The sequence below is a fragment of the Nelumbo nucifera genome, chromosome 2, assembly GCF_055504915.1.
Source record: "Nelumbo nucifera cultivar China Antique chromosome 2, China Antique-T2T, whole genome shotgun sequence".
NCBI classification, from domain to species: domain Eukaryota; kingdom Viridiplantae; phylum Streptophyta; class Magnoliopsida; order Proteales; family Nelumbonaceae; genus Nelumbo; species Nelumbo nucifera.
This window is the reverse complement of record NC_142650.1, coordinates 63,674,997-63,696,262: the sequence shown is the minus strand read 5'-3', so window position 1 is coordinate 63,696,262 and position 21,266 is coordinate 63,674,997. Positions and strand designations below refer to the sequence as shown.

The window sequence follows — 21,266 nt, the reverse complement described above, 5'->3', positions numbered from 1 at the left end:
GGCAAACATGCGCAATTGAACTAATATACCACTTGTCGAAGAAGCAAAACCCTCCATCCACCAAAATAGGTGGACTGGGTACCACTTAACACCAATGCTCTCTACAATTTTAAAAATGGGCAAAGTCTCGGACTTCTTTTCGGGTCAGCTGATATCACCCGAAAGCATACTAGAAAATACCACAATCATGCACCCGAATACAAAACAACTGAATAGTTCATTGCTTCCAACTCCATTAACTGAGACTTACCTCATTGAGCAGATGATCACCCAGCAAATGGTAGCAGCTTCAATCCCAATGAGCCACTGCGCAGAGGATTCATCATCCCCAATCCAGATACACTTCTCTTACCAACACCTCCACTACACTTTGGGAACCAGGTACCATCACTGTTACTTCTCTTTTATTATGCATTTATTATTATTATTATTATTTCATTTTCACTACATTCATGCACCATCATGAAATTACTTGCCTGGAACACCTGCGGATGTAATGAGCCAACCGAAAAGAATCACTGAGCTAGTCTAGCTCTCCAAGAAAGAATAGACCAGATATACTTCTTTTGTCTGAGACCAAACTGTCCGCAGACAACAGTGCCAGACTAGCCAATAAACTCAATGAAGCCACCGGCCAATCAAGAGGACTTTTTTGTTGCTGAACTGAATAAGTGTAATCCCTTTTAGTATTTAGAAATTACAAAGTCACTCCAATGGGAAAAAATGGCAAGCACTGCTATTCTATGGGCATCCAGTTCGAAAGCACAAAAAATAGCCATGTGACCAGTACTACAAAGACTGATTTCAACTTTTGAATATATATTCAGTTTCTACATATAAGTAAAATCAAGTGGCCCATCTTTTTTAAGGGCCGCATATCATCTCGTTTAACTAATGTAAAGCTGCTTATTTTGACCAAAAAAACACAACTTTTTTGTTGTGAACTTTGATTTTCGCTATTCTAACCTTAACTTAATAATTTTTAATAAATAAATCAGAGTGGCGCAGCGTTAGCGTGGTGGGCCCATAACCCACAGGTCCCAGGATCGAAACCAAGTTTCTCCAAACCGTATTTTTTCCGCGTGTTTATCCTTGTCTACGTCCCACATCGGTTAAATATAAGATTTCTAGAGCGTTTTTAAGTTGTGCGAAAGCATATATGGGCACGACCTTACTTGAACAGGATCTGTTCTATAGTCTCGTACCTCTGTATCCTTGAGTTCTAAGGAGACAGGAACCTAAGTCTGGTGGATGAATCGTGACCATGCGACCAGAGCGTGATTAAAGCATGAATGGTCTGGTTACTGGGCCATCCAGCTGTAGAGGATCGTTCCTGTCCCATTTCGACTGGATGAGAGGGTCGCGCGGTTGTCTGACAGACTTTAATATAAATGCTTTTCAAATTTTAAGTTTAAGTCTATAACCGAGCCACAAATTAAATAAATTAAACTGAATAAATCGAATAGGAGTTGTATAGATAGTTTGGTGCAACGTTTTTAATACCGACCTAGAAATGGAATTACTATGGCTTTCAATTTTCAAATATAATGTAATTTTTTATTTTGATAATGGAATCAAAATTTGTTTAAAACTCACTTTATAATTATTATGAAGGGGGAGTGTAAGATTCTAAGAAGGATGTGGCTGGTTAAAGCTGAAAAGTGAGAAAGAAAAAGAAGAAATCATCATTGCCGATGCGATACTGTTTGCCCTTTTTTACATTTCTCTAAATCTCTCTCAAATCCTAAATCATTTGTTTCATTGGTGTATTTCAGATTTCTAATATCAAATTAGTATTTAATCTCTCATTTCTTGCATCGAGTGTTTGATTTTTTCATTGGATTTGTAATTTTTTTTGTTGTTACAACTAAAAAAGAACTAAAAAAATCATAAAAATGAGAAAATTCAAAATCAAAATAGAAAAACTAAAAACCTACTAATTTTGGCAATTGGGAATAACCGAACAAGATTATAAGATATGAAAGTTTTTTTTTTTCACTTTTTTATTTTTAAATTTTTATTTTAAAATAAATAATTTTGTTTTAAAATTTTTATTTTAAAATAAATAAAAATTTGGAATTAGTTTGAAAGCAATTTGAGAATTGTTAATCGGATCGAATGTGTTAATGGTTAAATAGGCCGAATTAACGGTTTTTTAACTATTTCAATGATTTTTTGTAAAATAATGGTTCAGGGCCAAAATAGAACCGATGACTTGACTGGTGCTTGGGCCAAACGGTTCAATCATCTAATCTGGTCCAATTTTTACTGGTTGGTGGCCGAATTTGAATACCCCTAACTATTTGTTATAAGTTAATGACCTGGGTATAAATTTATCAAATTGGGTACCATTACAACACCAACCCCTAGTCACTTGGGGTTGTAATTGATTGGATTTAGCAACATTCGAATTTGATTCAATTATTGAAAACTTGCATCTAAATCTAATTCAAAATTCGATTGGATTTGAAGATTTTGGTTTTGAATTCAAATCATCAGATGTAATTGATTGGTTTTGAATTATAAAAATTTATTTTTATAATTTTAAATATAATTATATTAAATTTGTATATTAAAATTAATAAATATTATATAATCAAATTTAGATTTTAATCAGATTGGATGGAGTCAAATCTGAATGTGATTTGATTAGATAAAAATATCATCTTAATATGGGGAAATCAGATTAGATGTTGGGCAACAGATTTTCGCCTATTATTGACAAGCCTAATGGGACGTTAGTAATGACACACTAAACCTAAAGGTGAAAGATATTATTGATCACAAATGGAATACCATAATAAATATAGGTTGTGTTGGGAACCATTCCTATTCCTAAAACGTCAAATTTGTTGTTTCAATTGTAAATGCAAATGATTAGTCCCACACACTGATGTGGCAACACATATTTATCATCAATTTGTATTGATCAACAAAACACTTCAAGTAGAAACAACAATAGGACCAACTACCAAACACAGTCATGGTCTTGATCAATATTATTGAAAAAAACTAGAGTAATTCCAATCCCATGCATTTTTTTTTTAAAGACCAACTTGTTTGGTGAATTTATTTGAAGGGCCAATTCTTGATTAAGTCTGTCTGTAATTGTCTCAACACTCATGGGAGTGTTAAGACAAACTCCCAAATTAAAAAAAAAAAAATCTTTTATAGAGGTGTAGTGACAGATCAAGATTGTCCTTTTTGTTGGGTTGAGGAGGACGTTAATCACATACTCTTCATTTTTCTTTGTAAAAAGGCTACATAATGTGGGTAGCCCATCGCCCATACCCACAACCCCCAACTCTGCTGGCAATGGGATTTGATCCCAAGTCTTAACTATGACCAGCTAGGTCAATGCACTCATTGCAAGATAGACTTGGATGATTATTAACAACTTATTCCTAGGTCCAAAATCTAGACAAATCTCCAATGGTAGAAGAGAACATAAGACAACAATGTCCACACTAATTCCTTGAATTTCAATGAGATGATTAGTTCCTTATCTGGTAGAAACATTGAAGAAAAAAATCAAAAGGCAAGGGGTCCCAGTCACAATTGTTGAAATCAGGGCTGTAGGTCAGGTTGCACGTTTTAAAGAATTTCAACTACATTATTCTCATGTTAGGGTTTGGGCCAATTGAAAATTAAAAAAAAAAAAAAAATACCAACCCAATTGGACCCAAGTTGCTATATCGAAAGAATTAGAACTTTTCTACTAGACTTCCTTGAAGTCAACTTTCATAGTGAACACGAAAGACAAGACAATAACTGGATGTAGGTTAAATGGAGCCTACCTCATAGAGATACACTCAAGTAACTTTGACACATCTCAAAATTCAGATGGTAGCTGCTCTTATGGTTACATTGCTCAGGACTACAATGAAAAATCAGAGTTGTTTGAATCCTTAGGATGTAGTGGAATTTAGGACCACTATAAAGCCCATTATATGTAGAAACTAACAACTATGAGCTGATACAAAAGAAATGTATTTAAGGTGATCCAAAGATCCAATCTCTCCTTTTATATATATATATATATATATATATATATATTAATTTGTTCAGAGGTCTTGTCTTTGACTATTCATCATTTATATAACATTGGTGATGTCTCTAGTGTTAAGTTGAACTAAAATTGTCCAATCATTACTCATTTGTTTTTTTTTGCAGATGATTCATATATTTTCTCAAGAGAAACATTGCAGAGGGATGCTTGATAATGGACATTTTGAAGGATATGGGGAAGCCTCTAGTCAGAAGGTGAATCTCTCTAAATCTGAAATGTTTCTTAGCCCAAATTTGCATGACTCCAAGAAAAATCATAACAAGAGTTATGAGTATTAAGAGAGTTAATAAACCTTCAAATTATCTAGGGCTTCCTTCTTCTGTGAATAGATTCAAGAATAACATGTTTAAATACCTTTGTGATAGAGTGAATGGAAATTTGCTTTTTTATCTTTTGCTAGAGAAGTCATGATAAAAGTTGTATTAACCTCAACCCCTTCATATGATATATCATTTTTTATTCTTAAAATATTTGTACATTGCTAGCTAAATCTCAGAGGAAATTCATGTGGGTGAGGTCAAAAATCAAAGGAAAATAAATTGGATCAGCTGGACCAGGGTTTGTAAAAGTGACTTCTGTGGGAGTTTGGGATTTAGGGACTTTAAGAATTTCAATTTTGCTCTCTTAACCAAACCGACTTGGAGATTCCTCTCAAACAAAGAAAGTCTTTCCTCTCAAACCGACTTGCATGTTCTGCTTCTTTGTGACCATGCAAGGGCATCATCATTTGGCTACAATCTGAATCTTTCATTCAACAATGTGGATTATTTCTCTTCCTTTGCAGATTGGTGGAATTGGTGGTTGAACCACACTTCTATTTCTTCTAACAAGTCTATTTTTAATCTGTGATTGAAATGTTTGCTATATATATTTTGTTGTGGATTATTTGGAAAGTTAAGAGAAATCCTAAGTTTTTTCAATAAAAAATGGTTTATATAATTTTGAATATTGAAATAGGTCAACATGGATGATAAAATATTCGGATTACTAAAAAATTGTGATTGAAATGTTTAGCCTTCAACCTGCATCCAACCCAATCTTTCCATTTGCCACCCCTAATTTGTGCGTAATTTTTATATATATATAAAAAAAAAAATTAAGATTTTGGATGGTCATGATCAATTGATGAAAAGGTCCAAAACATGGTAGGGTATGGCCCTGTGGGGCTTATGTGGACCATGGGATTGGACACATGGCCTCTATCCTTTCCTACTCTGAATAAATTAAGAGGCCTTTTCTCAAAAATATCCCCAACGAGCACCTTCTACACCAACCCCACAACACATTGCAATCATGCATTGATGTGTGGCTGTAATGTGTGTGGAGAGCATATCCGAGTTTGACATTAGTCAAAAACTAATAGGAAATGGTGAAGAAATTCGTTTGGAGTTAGTGGTTAGGGTTGTTTTCTTTTTTATTTTTTTCAAAACCAAAACCAACTTCTTTACAAGACTTTTCCATTTAGTAAATTATAAAACGATGCCATTCAACTTCCTTTTTTTTCCTCTACTGATGTCATTAACTTTAATCCTAACCCGACACTCCAACATTCCAACCAGAAACCAACTAATAATACGTACTTTTCAAACCTGAACCAACCTTGGTTTAAAGTGATACCAACCAGAGTACCAGACCCAACCCAGTAATTTAAGTTGGACATTTGTTTATATTCTAAGATGTCACTTTCTCCCTCATTGAAAGAAGTAAAACCAAAATAAACATAAAAAAGAAATCCTAAACTTTTGAGGGTATAGAGTTAGAAATCAACAAATTACAAAAATACCCTATGTATGTACAAGGGTATCATGACCCAACGGGATAGGTCAGCTAAAATCTGAACCCGATTCAATTCGGGTCAAAAAAATCAAAAGCCCTAACCCAACGTTATAGATTCAGGTCAGGCCAAATTTACTATTTAACCCAATCCATGGCATCCCTGTTCATGGAAGTAGATGTGTCTAAGTATTTATCTCGGGCCTAAAGAAGATAAATCAATGGAAACGATCAAATTGATCAATCCATCACAACTTTTTTTTTTTTTTTATTAAAGTAGAGTACTTCAATATGTTATTCCGTGGTATTGAAAAATATTATAATGATGTATAACATCTTCTGTTATTTAATATCAAATCCAATATATGGTTTAGTGGTATTGGTACATCATTTGATTATATTATCGATTATGGATTAAGAGGTTGTCCCTTCGAGCCTGTTGAGTTATTTAACTTATTTTTTGCCAATTTCTATATAAGATTCGATTTATAAAATTTTTTAATAAGAAAGCAGGAAACCAATGAATATCAGAGTGGTCCCAAAATCAAATTTCTACTACGGACTTTGAGCTATGTTTCAATCTCCATTCAATTATTCTGAATAAATTAATTAGAGTGGCGCAGCGGAAGCGTGGTGGGCCCATAACCCACAGGTCCCAGGATCGAAACCTGTCTCTGATATTGAGAGAAAGGCTTCTCTAAATTTTATTTTTGTCCACTTTTCTTCTTCTTGTCTAAATCCTATATCGGTTAAACATAAGCTTTTTGGAACGTTCTTAAATTGTGCAAAAGAAAAGTCACGGCCTTACTTGAACAGTTTTATAGGTTTCTCTCTGTATCCTTGAGACAGGAATCAAAGTCTAGTGGATGAATCGTGACCGTGCGATCAGTGCGTGATTAATGGGATCTTGTGGTCCATAATCTGGGCCGTCTTAGCTGTAGAGGATCGCTCTTATCCAGCTTTCCCTGCGAGCTGGGAGATCACATCTCCGCCCCACAGCACATCCAGGCCATGTATTGGGAACATTTCCTGATGATGCCTTGGTTGGCTGACAGACTTTAATCCTTTTTACCACCTCTTCTCTCTCTCCACCTTGAATTTTGGGTTTGATCATTTGTTTTTATTATCATAATTGCATCTTTAATGACAGTTAGAGTCAGGATCACCTGCCAATAAAGCACGTTCCAACCCTCTACCAATATTATCTCACACCACACATTTTGTGGGTCATATCATCTCAACTCAGCCTATCTACCAAAAAAAGAGGAGGGATTTTTTCTTTCTTTTGGCGGCCAAGAGAGGAGGGACTCCTGGTATATATACTAGTTCTTCCCTCCCATGGAGACTGGAGCCATTGAACAATCCAGGGTTCACTCCTAGCCTAGCGTGGAAGCCCAACCTATAAATTTTTGTCTTAGGCCTAGAAATTTATGGGCTGGATTTGGGGCTAATACTTCTAAGCCCAGCCTGGCTTGGGCCCATGTAGAGTTGGGCTTCTATCTTCCCAAGGACTTTGGCTTTCATTGCAACCATGGACCAGGATTGAATGGGCTTCTATCTTACTAAGGAAATTGGCTTGCTTTGCAACTATGGGTCCAGGATTGAGAAACACAAGGCCTCTGAGGAGTTTGACCCAGAGAACATTTAAGTTGATTTAACAATTGTATTTATATGTTCTAAAACACTGGGAAACTGGGAAAAAAAAAATGTTGTGTGAATAACTCTAGCCAAATTGGGCGTTTTCCACCTTCCTAGATGCACATACAGTTTAGCTAATTACAAGCCAAACAATCAAACCAAATGAAGCTGCAAACTATACAATCATGCATTGAAACTAGCTTTTAAATACCCACAAATTCAATGTCTCTGCTTAAATACCTTAACCTCATTTTCATTCAGTCTTCTGCCTGAATTCTTTTGGAACTTAAACTAGTTGGAACATAGCTAGTTAATAGAGGAAGAACTTACTCATTCATGACTAACTATATTCTATGTATAATTAAGGATTAAAGTATCGGTATCACGTATACGACTGGAATGGAAACACTTGGATACACTTTAAAAATGCATAAAAATTATATAAATAAATTAATAACATGAAGTTTAATTTTGTTTTTATCATTTTTTTAATTATTTATTTATTTTTTATATAAATAATAACTATTTTTTAAAATAATAAACATGTTTTTAAATAATTACCACTCTATTTTAGTTTTTATTATTTTATTTTTTAATTTTTATTATAATTATAATTTTTTTATTTTACTTATTTTGTATATTTATATAAATAATAAATATGCTTTTTGAAAATTTTATTTATTTAGTATTTTTATTATTTTATATAAATAATAAGCATATGTTTTCAAATAAAAATATGCGTTAATTTTAACATATTTGCAGAATAAAACATATAATTTGTTATATTAAATTGTTTTTTATTTTTTATTAATTTTTAGTTTAATTTTTGTTAAAATTACAAATGGAACTACAAATTTGAGCATGAGTCTACAAACTAACAATAAATGTTTCTATAAATTAAAAAATACAAATAAAATATAGAACTACAATTGTAAATATATTCTTTATATACAAAATAAACATATAATTCATAAAATTTTATATAAGAAAATATTAAAAAACATACCTTACGAATAAGATGGAATTCTCTTCCTCCACTTCTCCTCTTCTTCCTCCTCTGTTTTCTCCTTGTTTCTTCCTTCCTCCTCTTCTTCTCTTCTTCTTCCTCCTCTATTTTTTCCTCCTTCCTTCCTTCTTTCTTTCTTCCTTCCTCCTCTTCTTCTTCTCTTCTTCTTCCTCCTCTATTTTCTCCTCCTTCCTTCCTCCCTCCTCCTCCTCCTTCTTCTTCCTCCTCCTCCTCTTCTTTTCTCCTGTTTTCACTCCTCCCCAAGTCTTACACTAACATTTTTTTACTCATGTTTTTGTCCTGATGCAGGTTTTCAATTTTGGAATATACTTTCCACCCAAAGCAACTCAAGACCGACCAACAAAAGCTGATGCATGGTCATTTCTGGATTGTCGTGAACCCAGGCTTAGTTAGATATGGCTCCGTATCCTATCTATACCTAACGTATCCCATATCCTTACGCCCCGTATCGGGCATATCGTATCAATATTTAATCCCTGTGCATAATGATATCATCACAAGAGACCATAATTGAATGAATCCATCCTTGGAATACACACTTCTGACTTCTTTTCCCCTACTGTGTAGTTCCAAGCTTTCGCATAATAAGTTAATGAAGAAGAATTACACTTCTCTACTTCACCATGATCACTACTACCAATGAATCCTTCCATGGCCACATGGGGATGATAATGCTCTAAACTCATTTGCATTCTCATATTTTTGTACTAATACAAATGAAATTGCACTGTAAACAAACCAAGCCTTGAGTATATCTGTAATATATATTTACTAGTACTACGCTTAACGTGCTTGGATTTCACTGATTCGACAGGAATATAAGTTTCTGCATGAGCTGAACATTTCTCCTTAGCCAACTGATTTAAGTAGCTCTGAATCTGTAATCACAATTTAGGAAAACCATTAGTGTAATGAAATCTATCTGTCTTCTTGATTGATTAGTGAGTTTGCTTCTATGATAATCTGTATATGGACTTATAGAGTAATGTCTCACACACCTCACAGATGAGCAGATCCGGGCTGCCGTACTTGTACAGGATTGACACCATTGATACTTTGCCATCATGAACTAGTTGATGTTCAAGATGATAATTAATTGCAATTAATCAATGCTTAATTTGCTTGCTAAATACTATATAACTAAAGAAGATGCTTAATTTGCTTCCCCAGATTCCTAGACCGGTACAATACTTTTGGATCGGGTTGGGTTACCTGACCAAACCTTTCTATATTTCCTTCCTCTGTCTATCACAATGTCTAAAACTGTGTTGAGGAAGAATCGATCCATTAGCCCAACTAAGTCCAACCCCCTTCTAATAGATTGAGGCGCCAAGGGCTGAAGCTTTCATTGAGCTGCTTTCACAGTTGCTTTAATGATAGCATGTTTTGGGCTTTCTGTTTTTTTTTTTTTTTTTTTTTGAAATAAAGTAAATACTAAATAACGTCATTTAAGCTCAGTTTTGAAAGAGTATAAATACAAATATATATAGTACAAATACATATAAAATACAAGATTTTGCACTCTACAATATTTGCATCTATTAAAATTCTTTCCAACTAAGCCTTGATGCCAAATGCAATATATGGTTTATTGGTAGAGCATATGATAATGAATTAACCGATAAATTAAGAAGTTACCAGTAAGCCTTAAGATTCGATTTATAAAACCTTTTAATAAGAAGCAAGAAAGCAAGGAATCAGCCTCGCCCAAAATCGAATTTCTACTGCGGAATTTTAGGTTTTTCTTTTAAATATCCATTCAGAGTGCGGCAGCGGAAGCGTGGTGGGCCCATAACCCACAGGTCCCAGGATCGAAACCTGGCTCTGATATTGAGAGAAAGGCTTTCTAGAACCCAGTAAAGTTTATTTATTGAAAATCAATGGTTTTGGTAATTAGTACGGACCATATAGCCTGGAAAAAGGAAGTGAGAACATATTGCAGTTTGCAGACAAGAACCCTTCTGCAAGTGCCCGACCCATTCAGACATTTTATTGAATAGATGGGGTTAGCAGTTTTCTTCCAATTCAGATGTTAGTAACTTGAGGGTATATTTAAGTCTAGTGGGATGTACTTAAGTCCATGTTAAAACCTCAGGGTGAATTCGCATATGCACCCCATAGATGATGCCCATTAGCACCTCCCAGCCATGCATTGAGAACATTTCCCCACACATCTCCCCATGTAAATACAGGATGAGATGTTTCCAATGCACGCAGCAGGCTGAGATGTGTGCATGTAGGGCACTCTCTGTGGGGTGCCAACCTGATCTCCCTCAGGGTATATGTCAATTCTTGAAAATTTACGGTATTACCCTTTTTACCATTATAGAATCCATTACAGCTTTTGGGAAAATATAACAATTACTGAATTAGCTATATTATGTGTTTTAAAATTTTAAGGCTGTGTTTGGTTGCAATGAAAATAAATTGCACTGATGCAAAAGTGTGGAAGTGTAAATGATTTTAGTGTAAATTCTCACTTATTTTTTTGAAAATCAATGGTACTCTCTGTGGGGTGCCAACCTGATCTCCCTCAGGGTATATGTCAATTCTTGAAAATTTACGGTATTACCCTTTTTACCATTATAGAATCCATTACAGCTTTTGGGAAAATATAACAATTACTGAATTAGCTATATTATGTGTTTTAAAATTTTAAGGCTGTGTTTGGTTGCAATGAAAATAAATTGCACTGATGCAAAAGTGTGGAAGTGTAAATGATTTTAGTGTAAATTCTCACTTATTTTTTTTCCAAATTTTAACTTATTTTGTTTGATTGCAGTACAAATGACGTAAATTTAAGGCATGAAGCAGAATAAAGTGTAAATCCAAAACAAAATTAAACAAGAATTTGCATTTTTTTTTAATTTGCACTCCCATGCATTTGTTCTAATGCAAATAAAATTGCACTGCAACCAAACACAACCTAAATGTGCATCAAATCAAGGTTCAAAGCATGGTTTTAAAATTATCGTTGACCTGGATAGTTAAACAGTTCAACCTAGGAATTGGTCATCTATTTGGTTCCACTTTGCATCTGGCCTGGAATTTACCAAACCATTTGACCTGAACAATGATTTTTGGGTCAACTATTTTAATTACTTTTTACTTCTTTTTTTTATTTTAAAAGTATCATGGACTAACGGTTTGAATTTGACAGTTGAACTGTTTCACTCGAAAACTAGTGGACAAAGTGGTTTTAGTTTCACATCAATTTTGAAAACCTTGGTTCAAAGTATTGTGAATTGATACACTAGATGTATTTCTTTTTGTGTGTCAAGAGTTATAAATTATCAAAGTTCTTTTTATTTTTTACTTTTTTTTTTGTTTTGGAAATTTGAGATTAAATAGTATTCAACACATTTTCAATTAAAAGTGATGAAAAGTTTAAAATCTCAATAATAGATATATTGGTGACCCTTAGACTCCTTTTAGCAGAGATGACAATTTGACCTATACCTGTTGGGGCTCCCCCTACGTACCCCAATCTAGGCAGGTTTCAAAGAAACCCAAAATTCTAGTGATAGTGATGGAAAGGTGGATAAATATGTGTGTGTGTGTGTGTATATATATATTGCCTAGTTAGCCTAATCCAAGAGGGTGGCGAATTGGATTCTAAAGGATTTTTACCTAATTAATGCATTCTAAACCTTGGAAATCAAGCCTTAGGGCCTGTTTGTTTCTCTAAAGTCTAACATCTGAAAGTGCAATAATTACATTAAGAGGTTTATTGGTATTGGTGAACTTTTCTTTCTTCTAAACTTTGAATGCAGATAATGTTGTTCTGAATTCTGATTTCTAAAATCTAAAAATTGTCAAATATCCATTTTGACCCCATATATGAGGGATTCTATTTATCTTTTTGGGGGTATTATTGGAAAACAAAAAGTTGTATGGTTGCACTTTAAGAAATAAGAGATAAGAGGAAATGAACAACCATTTTTCTCTTAAAGTTAAAAGATTCCTCTTAAGAGATAAGAGTTAAGAGGAAATAAGCAGGCCCTAAATGGAATAGAAGGTTATATGTATAATGCAGTATGACAATTAACAAAGTAAATAAACAAGTGTAAGGTGCCAACCAGCTAGTTGGTAAGGTTTCCTCTGGTCGTAGCGGAGACATGGGATCGAATCCCGCCTAATACCTAGGTAGGGGGTTATGGATAGGGGGATGGGCTACTCCCCTTGTAGAGGTTTGGCCAAACCTAGGCCTACATCTTCTCCTCAAGCAAAACCTTACAATAGTTGGACTTCCGGGTGATCTCACATAATTGGACATGTGGGTGGCAACAAAAGTTGAACAGTTGAGCTTTTGAGTGTCAATTAAAGTTGAACAATTGGGCTTGTGAGTGCCAACCAGACCTTTGATAATGTTCAAACTTGAACACCCTATTATAAGAAAATGATAAACAATGAGAAAACACAAATAATACAAATGCCTCTTGATAGGTTGATAAAATTGATATAAGAAAAACTATTCGAATGCAAGAGTATGCATAGATGCTATAAGTTCAATCACTTGAAGAGGTTTAGAAAATCATAGTGGGAAACAAATAAGCCCAAAGATTATATAAGCTTCTCACTTGTATGATATAAATAATTTCAAAAATCACTTCTTTTCTAAAACACTATTATTCAAAATGCTTTTTTTTCACTTTTCTAAATCTATAACTCAAGCTCTTGAGTTTTTCAATTTAAAACTATCATTGATTTATAATGCTTGAGAGAATATGACCATTATAGATCCATTAATAAAGGATTCAACCAAACTTAGAAATGTTTAAAGCAAGTAATCGACAATCATGAGTTCTTTTCTTTGGTAGTCAACTATTTCCTCTTAATAGTCGACTTCTAACAAATGCCTACCCTCGGTTGTGAGACATAGTTGACTATAGCTTATTGGTAGTCGACTAAAAACCAATGTCAATGTGACACTAACCTCGGTAATCACAAGTAGTCAACTAAATCTACATGGGTATCAACTACTAGGTAATACATGTCTTTGCTATCAATGAAAGTCAACTACTAATAGTTCTAAACCTTAGAAACTCTGAGTTTATGACTTTAGAGATTTGGAAATCAACTACTTGGTTTCCAATCTAGATTTTTCACTTTCAAGTCTATGAAAGAATTTAACAATGCCTAAAAATAAACCTAATTTTAACCATTGCTCTCTAAGGTTAAGTCAACCAAGTTAGGTCAATGAATAGCCCATAGTGTTCACATATACAAATGATTTCGTCAAGTCCTAAGAAATGAGGCACAATATAAAGCACGTGAGCTTAATGCTTCTTTCTTCTAGCTCTTGATAGCATTCATCTTTGAAAAGTGATTAGATAATAGACAATCACCCAAATGCATTTCATCCCAAATTGATTCTTCGAAGTGAATTGTCAATCACTTTAGCTCAACAAGAATTACTCTGCACAACTGCATTTATAGCTCAATAAAGTTTGCAAATAGGAATAAATAAGGAGGGGTGGCGCAAATTTGAAAGTCTTTGCTCCATACAGGGATAAGGATGGGGTTGGGATTTCTAGCCCCATTAGGGTACAGAGCAAGGTATTTGAATTCGAGGTCGGGGATAGGGTATACAAAACCCAACCCCACTCAACCTTGTTGCCATTCTTGCCACTTAGGAAGAGTGCAAATACTAGTATGCACGCATATAATCTTATATTTGCACTCTTCCCAAATCGAACCTTAAAGGTGATATATATCATATACATTGTTTTAAAAGTCTATTGAGGTGGGATAAGGATCTACTCCCAACACTATCCTAACAAGCTACTACAGTTGCACATTGGGAACATTTCCTTTGTCATTCAAGGGGAGATGTTCCCAATGTGCAACTATAATCACTTGTTGGAAGCATTTGTTGACAACAAATCTGAACTCATTGAGGTGAGGCTAGAAAAAAAGGCTTAGCCTTAATAGCCTCATACCGCACAAACAAGACTTAAGCCTCGAGTATTTAGCATGCTAATGTTGAATATGAAGGTTTATGTAGGGGTAACACAGAATTTAAGACAATAAAATAATGTTTTGTTTTGCATTTTGATATTACACACATAAATAATACAAAGCTATAAAATAAATGAATACAAATGTGTGAAAATAGCTTATTTTGTTATTCATGATCAGTATTGTTCATTCTTTGCCCTTACCCACTTGCCTATCTACCTCAAAGTTGATAATCTATTTCTTCTAAAGTGCATGCATCGTATAAGTGGTGATTCTTCACTACATGCAAGTGCGAGAAATGAACCTTTCTCTTAAAACATTATTGGTTCATATTCCTAAATTAAACATTTAGATTTATATGACATTTTTCTTGTAATGTTTAGATTTTAGGAAAAAAAGTACATGTTCTTGTAAGATTCAAACCCACATCTAATGCTGTTAGACAGCCTATGCCCTTAGCTCCAATTAGGGGTGGCAAATGAGTGGATTGGGTTGGGTGGGGTAAGGGTTGAATATCAACCCACCCATATTGACCCACTAACCCACCATGACCCATAATCAATCCTAGTTAAAGGGTCATGGCCCACCCTAACCCTAACCCACCTTGACCAACCCATATTGACCCACTTGACCCTTCCATGTTGACCTTTAACCACCCTCACCCATGCTAACCCACCTACCCTCACTTATAAATACAAAAAAGGGATGGCCCGTATATGCAAAATAATAAATTTTGAGAGAATAATCTCTCTCAAGATTATCACGTGACAAAAACGAGCCAAGTAAACCTGTATACCAAAAAATGTAAAAATTGTATATAAATGCAAAAAATTGAAGAAAATTTGCAGAAAATGCAAAAAAAAACATAAAATTGTAGAAAATACAAAAAAATACCAAAAATTACAAAAAATACAAAAATTATGAAAAATACAAAAAATGCTAAAAATTATAGAAAATTCAGAACTTTTGTAGAAAAAATCAAAAAATATGCAAAAAAAAACCAGAAAATTATAGGAAATGCATGAAAAACACCAAAAATTCAAAAAGAAGCAAAGAAAGCACCAAAAAATTGTAGAAAATGCAGATAAATACCAGAAATTTTAGAAAATATAGAAAAATACCAAAAAATGCAAAACATAACAAAAATTTTGCAGAAAATACAAAAAATGCATAACTTTTATAAAAGTGCTTTCACAAAAGTACTTTTATGAAAGTACTACAAAAGTACTTTTATGAAAGTACTACAAAAGTACTTCTATAAAAGTGCTTTGATAAAAGTACTTCATAAAAGCACTTTTATAAAAGTGCATTTGTGTAAAAATACTTTTGTAGAAGTACTTTTGTAAAAGTGTTTTTGTAAAAGTACTTTTATAAAAGTGTTTTTATGCTTTCATAATAGTGTTTTTAATAAAAGTGCTTTCATAAAAGTATTTTTATAAAAGTGCTTTTATGCTTTCAGAAAGTGCTTTCATAAAAGTACTTTTATAAAAGTGCTTTTGTGTAAAAGTGCTTTCGTAAAAGTACTTTTATGCTTTCATAAAAGTGTTTTTGTAAAAGTACTTTAATAAAAGTGCTTTCATGTAAAAGTACTTTTGTAAAAGTGCTTTCATAAAAGTACTTTTATAAAAGTGCGTTTTGCTTTCTACAAGTGTTTTCGTAAAAGTACTTTCATGTAAAAGTGCTTTCATAAAAGTCATTTTCATAAAATTACTTTATAAAGCTTTTGTATAAAACTACATGTGAACACGAAAGTTAATAAAACCCATTTTATTTCACTTATTCTCAAAATCAATTGTGGCACAGTGGTTTGGTAGTGTAATGAGATGTTGGCACACTAGGAGGCTTGAGTTTGAATCACTACAACTTCTAATTTTTGTGATTTGGCGAGTATGTGTAGAGTTGACTTTGACCCAACCCATCTTGACCCGCGCGACCCAACCCATCCTGACCCTATTGGGTACCCTCGACCCAAACCACCATAACCCTTTTTCACTGACCCTAATGGGTTGCTCGACCCATATTGACACACCAATAGATTGGGTGGGTATGGGTGGGTTCCAAGGTGGGTGGGTTGAGTGCGTCAAATGGATTGGGGTCAAGATTGCTAGCCCTAGCTCCAATCAAACTGATGTACATAGACATTTATTTGTAAATGAATAATGTACATTATTGTTTCATGTTTATATTGGTATGTTTTTTGTGTATTACCTCTTAAACTGGACACTTGTGAAACTCGTATTAGTTTAGAATGTTCTCAACCATTAGACAGACTTGGGGAGTTTATCCTAACAAGGCTGACAGTAGTGTGTTGTCAAATAGTTGGAGCATCTTGTCTCAGTTGCTAGGGTTAGACACAAAGCACAAGTAGTGGGTGTTTGGAAGAAATATTGAACCTAGACCAACTTCTAGTTATGCCCTGGACCTTAGAGATAGATGGGCAAAATTGGAACGTTACACATAACTCTAGACTTGATTATGATACTACACTAAGTAGTGAATCAAGCTGTCTTTGATGTGTCAATTAGTGAAATCCATCAATGGTCAAATATTTGGGCATGTTGGGGCAATTTAGGAAATTACTTTAGTGGACGATCATAGTGATACGATTGACCCCTTTGTCAAATAAAGTGAATATCAAGGTTTACACTCTCTCTGATGGAAACTTAAACTACCGGCAATGGATTTCACCTGTGTTTGAAATCTGGTTTTGCAAAATATATTTGTATATTACATTATTATATTATGAAAAATGTTTGCAAAAGGTTTTAATCTCGGGATCCATCCAAGCAGAGAATGTGATATTACACCTTACAATCAAGGGAGAGGTCATTCCCTGTCTGGCAATGTTCTAATGATTATGCGCCAAGAGGTTAAGTGTAAGAGACCATTACAAGGTTGATTACCTGATAGGCTTTATCTCACATAAATACATTATCATTGGGTCTTCATAAGGTGATTGAATCCAATGATCATTTAGGTGTAAATGTTGGATCCAGATTGAGCCCATGCTGATTGGCTCAGTGGTTCACTGCCCTAAGCAGTGAATTTGGTCCAATTTCTATCAGAGGTGGGGCTGAACCTTCATGAACTTGTGTTAGACCTTTGTGGGATACCACACCATACAATATCAGGCCCAAATGGCCATGCAACACTTAGGTATGTGAGCCTTTAAGAGAAATGGGCCCATTACTAATATGATTAGTTAAGTTATCATGTGATTTGGATCAAAATTAGGTATGGAGCACTTATCATCTTAAGAGGATAATGTTTATCAATTAAGAAAAGAAAAGTTATGATCCAAATCAGGTTTGGATCATCTTCTAATTATATTAGGAGTTTGCTCCATATAGATAAAGAGAGAAGTGGAAGAACCAATCTTGGACTCTCACTCCACTTTCTTTTTCTCTTCTCTTCTCTCTTGTCTCTCAAGAAACCCTATTTCAACTTAGGCTTTCAAGAATTGATTTCTATTACTTTTCTTCTATGTTTTTGCAAGAAAAGCATAGAAGAAATTCAAGCTCACTCATCCCACTCGATCCAAGCCAGTTGAATAGCAGATTTGTTGAAATAAATGTTGTTGAATCAGTTTCTCCCATACACTACACCATCTTCAATTGGAGGCCGATTTCGAGACTGATATTGGGTGTAATTTGTGGTCTCCATATCAGGTATAAATTCTTTACAATTTGATTTCAACTTTGGTCCTATTCGATGCAAGATCAATCCAGAAAATTTAGTTTTCAAATTCACTAGGAAATTGATTCCTGGAGGGTTAGAAAATTTTTGAAATTCTGCCCAGTCATCAAGCAAGGTTTGGCCATCCATATGATGAATTCTAAACCCTTCCTGCAAATATATCAAACAAGTCATATAAAATATAAATTTTATGTTTTTAATGTCTCTATTATTTAAGGATTATATCCATTTTATTTTCTATTATTTAAGGATTATATCCATATAATTTTCACTCAAGGCTTATGCCTTGCCCTATGACACTCAACCACATTGCCTACGCATTTAGCCTTTTAAAACCTTCATATTGTGATATTTTGAACCTTGCATTAAAGTACTTGTTCTTGATGATACATAAGCTTTTAAATTTGGTTCATGGGGCTCTCATGTAACCACCTATGGGAATATGAGCCCCTTACTAACCTATCTCGAGACACTCTTGAGCTAGTTGCTTTAAATGCTTTAGACAGTCCATCAGCACCATGGGAGAAAATCAATAGTGTAGAAAAGGAATTTTTGGAAAGTTTTGTAAAAATTAAAGCATTTTTTGTTGAACTAAGGCGACAATGATATTTATCCACTTGTCTATCTCAATCGAGGTGGGTTTTTTTAGCATTGATTAGGTTTGAGGCTGGTTTTGGAAAAACCTCTAATTGGGGACAAGGGGGCGATGATATTTATCCACCCAGCCTCAAATAATTGATAAATCAAATCATTGACATACCTTTAAAAATTAAAACATAAAGATATTAGGACTTATATAATAATTTGGAAAAAAAACAAAAAAGAAAGCAATTTCCTCAAGTTCCTATCCTTCATGCCCAACCTATCAAAATGTTTCAGTCCTTTAAGTCTTTACCCATTTACATGTAACATACACACATACATACATACATACATACATACATACATACATACATACATACATACATACATACATACATACATACATACATGCATACATACATACATACACACATACATACATACATACATACATATATATATATATATAGCATAATATATAAAACACCAGAGAAATTGAAGTACAACCCAAAAGGCAAAAGCTAGAAAGAACTTCGTTGCATTTCCAATTGGTTTGCAAGTTTAGGGCCTTTGGAGTCTAATCAGGTTCAACTCCCATCCAAGCAATATTTTTGGTGAGTTACTTGTCTATGAAATTTAAATTTTTATTAGTTAATGTAATTTTTCCAAATTTAATGAATTTTAAAATAATGTAATTAAGATTTTTAAGATTGCAAAAAGCAAACGGTATCTATTTCTCTGAATCAAAATGAAACATCAATTGGTTTGACCAAGTTAAAGTCCAATCCAAGAAATATTTTTAGGTGAATTACTTGTTTATGAATTTTAATTTATCTATTAATTTTAAAATTTATTGATATAATTGTTTCTATATTGAAACGGACTTAAAATTAATGCTATTAGGATTTGAGGTTGCAAATTAAATGGTATTTATTTGTCTAAATCTCAATTGAGGCTCAATTGGTCTACGCAAGTTCAAGTCAAACCCAAAATGAGAACGAAACCATGACAAGGAGAAAAGTTAAGGAGGGGCAGGGCGGAGAAAATTCGAGCCCCATTCTTTGTGGGGACAGGAATGGGGCTGGGATTTCCAGCCCCTCTGAGTTGTGGTGGGGTACATATGTTCGGAGTTGGGAATGAGATATGTAAAACTCAAATCCACCCTGTAAAGAGGGGATAAAATGGCAATTCCACCATGAGAAGGAATTCCATTTCAATCAAACAAACAGAAGGAATCTGAATGAGCCTTTTTGATTCCAATGGTTGCATCCGAAGGAATGGCAATTGCATCCAGAGGAATTCATTTTCCTTCTTTTGGGAAAGATATTCATACCCTATCCACAATATACTACAGTCACACACTGGGAATATTTCCAGTAAATGACAACTTACAGAGATTTAATTCCTTCCCATTTAGGAGGATTTAAATATTGATGGAGTTGCATTGACTGAGCCACTTCGAGAAGCTATTAAAGATAGCTTCGTTAGAAAGTCGATTTTTCACAGCTCACGTAGGAATGCTTTTGGTTTTAGACTTTTAGGTGTAAGGCCTACCTTGCAGTTGCAGCACTAGAAGCCAAGCCACTGTGTGAAAGCCCTCAAAGGTTCAAGTACATTCGTTTTATTATTGAAGTTTGTCTTTAGTGTCTAACATCCCATATCGGTTAAATATAAGATTTCTAGAGCGTTTTTAGTTTGCGCGAAAGCATATATGGGCACGACCTTACTTGAACAGGATCTGTTCTATAGGCTCGTACCTCTGTATCCTTGAGTTCTAAGGAGACAGGAACCTAAGTCTGGTGGATGAATCATGACCGTGCGACCAGAGCGTGATTAATGGCATGGATGATCTGGTTACCTGGCCATCCAGCTGTAGATGATCGTTCCCGTCCTGTTTCGGCAGGATGAGATGGTCGCGCGGTTGTCTGACAGACTTCTAATCCTTTTTATTATTACCATCTATCTGGTCTTTGGTTGTCCATTGGGCCTGGGCGTAGAAATTTGCAGGCTGGGTTTGGACCCAATACAACCAAGCCCAATGTAGGGCTGAGCTATTATCCTACACTTCAGGACTGAGGCCTTGCAGCATAGACAGGGCATGGCCTTCTGGATTAAGCTTCTATCATCCTAAGGACATTGGCTTTTTGCAACCATGGTGCCTGGATTGACAAAATTCAATGTGCCTCGTAGGAAAAATTGAGTGAACAATTCTGACCAAACTTGGTCTAATTACCTTTGTGTTTTGTTCTATGGGCTCAGCTTGTAGAGTGTAAAATCTTGTATTTTGTATTATTTGGTTTGTATTTATACTGTATATATTTATATTTGTACTTGAAAATTTGAGTGAACAATTCTAGTCAAACTTGATCTAATTACCTTTGTATTTTGTTCTATAGACTCAGTTTGGAAGCAGTACAAATGCAAATATGTAAAGTGCAAAACCTTATATTTTGTATTATTTTGTATTTGTACTGTACACATTTGCATTTGTACTTGGAAAGAGCACAAATACAAATATAT

General features: G+C 34.3%; 1 protein-coding gene and 2 non-coding genes across 4 annotated transcripts; all 3 read left to right on the top strand.

Moving 5' to 3' along the window:
* Window positions 1-74: 74 nt before the first annotated feature.
* LOC148802272 (uncharacterized) lies at window positions 75-9,287 on the top strand. Of its 2 annotated transcripts, none has more exons than XM_088897204.1 (4): window positions 75-143; window positions 263-381; window positions 4,174-4,263; window positions 8,796-9,287. In XM_088897204.1, the coding sequence occupies exons 1-4, from the start codon at window positions 95-97 to the stop codon at window positions 8,898-8,900; spliced, it is 363 nt and encodes a 120-aa protein (XP_088753330.1). In that variant the 5' UTR covers window positions 75-94; the 3' UTR covers window positions 8,901-9,287. The 2 variants fall into 2 exon arrangements, with proteins under 2 accessions (XP_088753330.1, XP_088753331.1); XM_088897205.1 differs by lacking the exon at window positions 8,796-9,287 and adding an exon at window positions 6,692-6,772.
* LOC148802273 (small nucleolar RNA U3) lies at window positions 1,166-1,382 on the top strand. The gene has a single exon (XR_016083217.1). It is a non-coding gene; the product is annotated as a small nucleolar RNA U3 (small nucleolar RNA).
* Window positions 9,288-20,463: 11,176 nt separating the features above from the next.
* LOC148802271 (small nucleolar RNA U3) lies at window positions 20,464-20,681 on the top strand. Its single transcript, XR_016083215.1, has one exon. It is a non-coding gene; the product is annotated as a small nucleolar RNA U3 (small nucleolar RNA).
* The last annotated feature ends 585 nt before the right edge of the window (window positions 20,682-21,266 follow it).

What these genes read in the sequence shown, in the direction of transcription:
- LOC148802272 (XM_088897204.1), top strand. Translation starts at nt 95, where the DNA reads ATGCTCTCTACAATTTTAAAAATGGGCAAAGTCTCGGACTTCTTTTCG. An exon ending in CACTACACTTTGGGAACCAG is followed by an intron (nt 382 to 4,173) that starts GTACCATCACTG and finishes TTTTTTTTGCAG; the next exon opens with ATGATTCATATATTTTCTCA. An exon ending in GGGAAGCCTCTAGTCAGAAG is followed by an intron (nt 4,264 to 8,795) that starts GTGAATCTCTCT and finishes GTCCTGATGCAG; the next exon opens with GTTTTCAATTTTGGAATATA.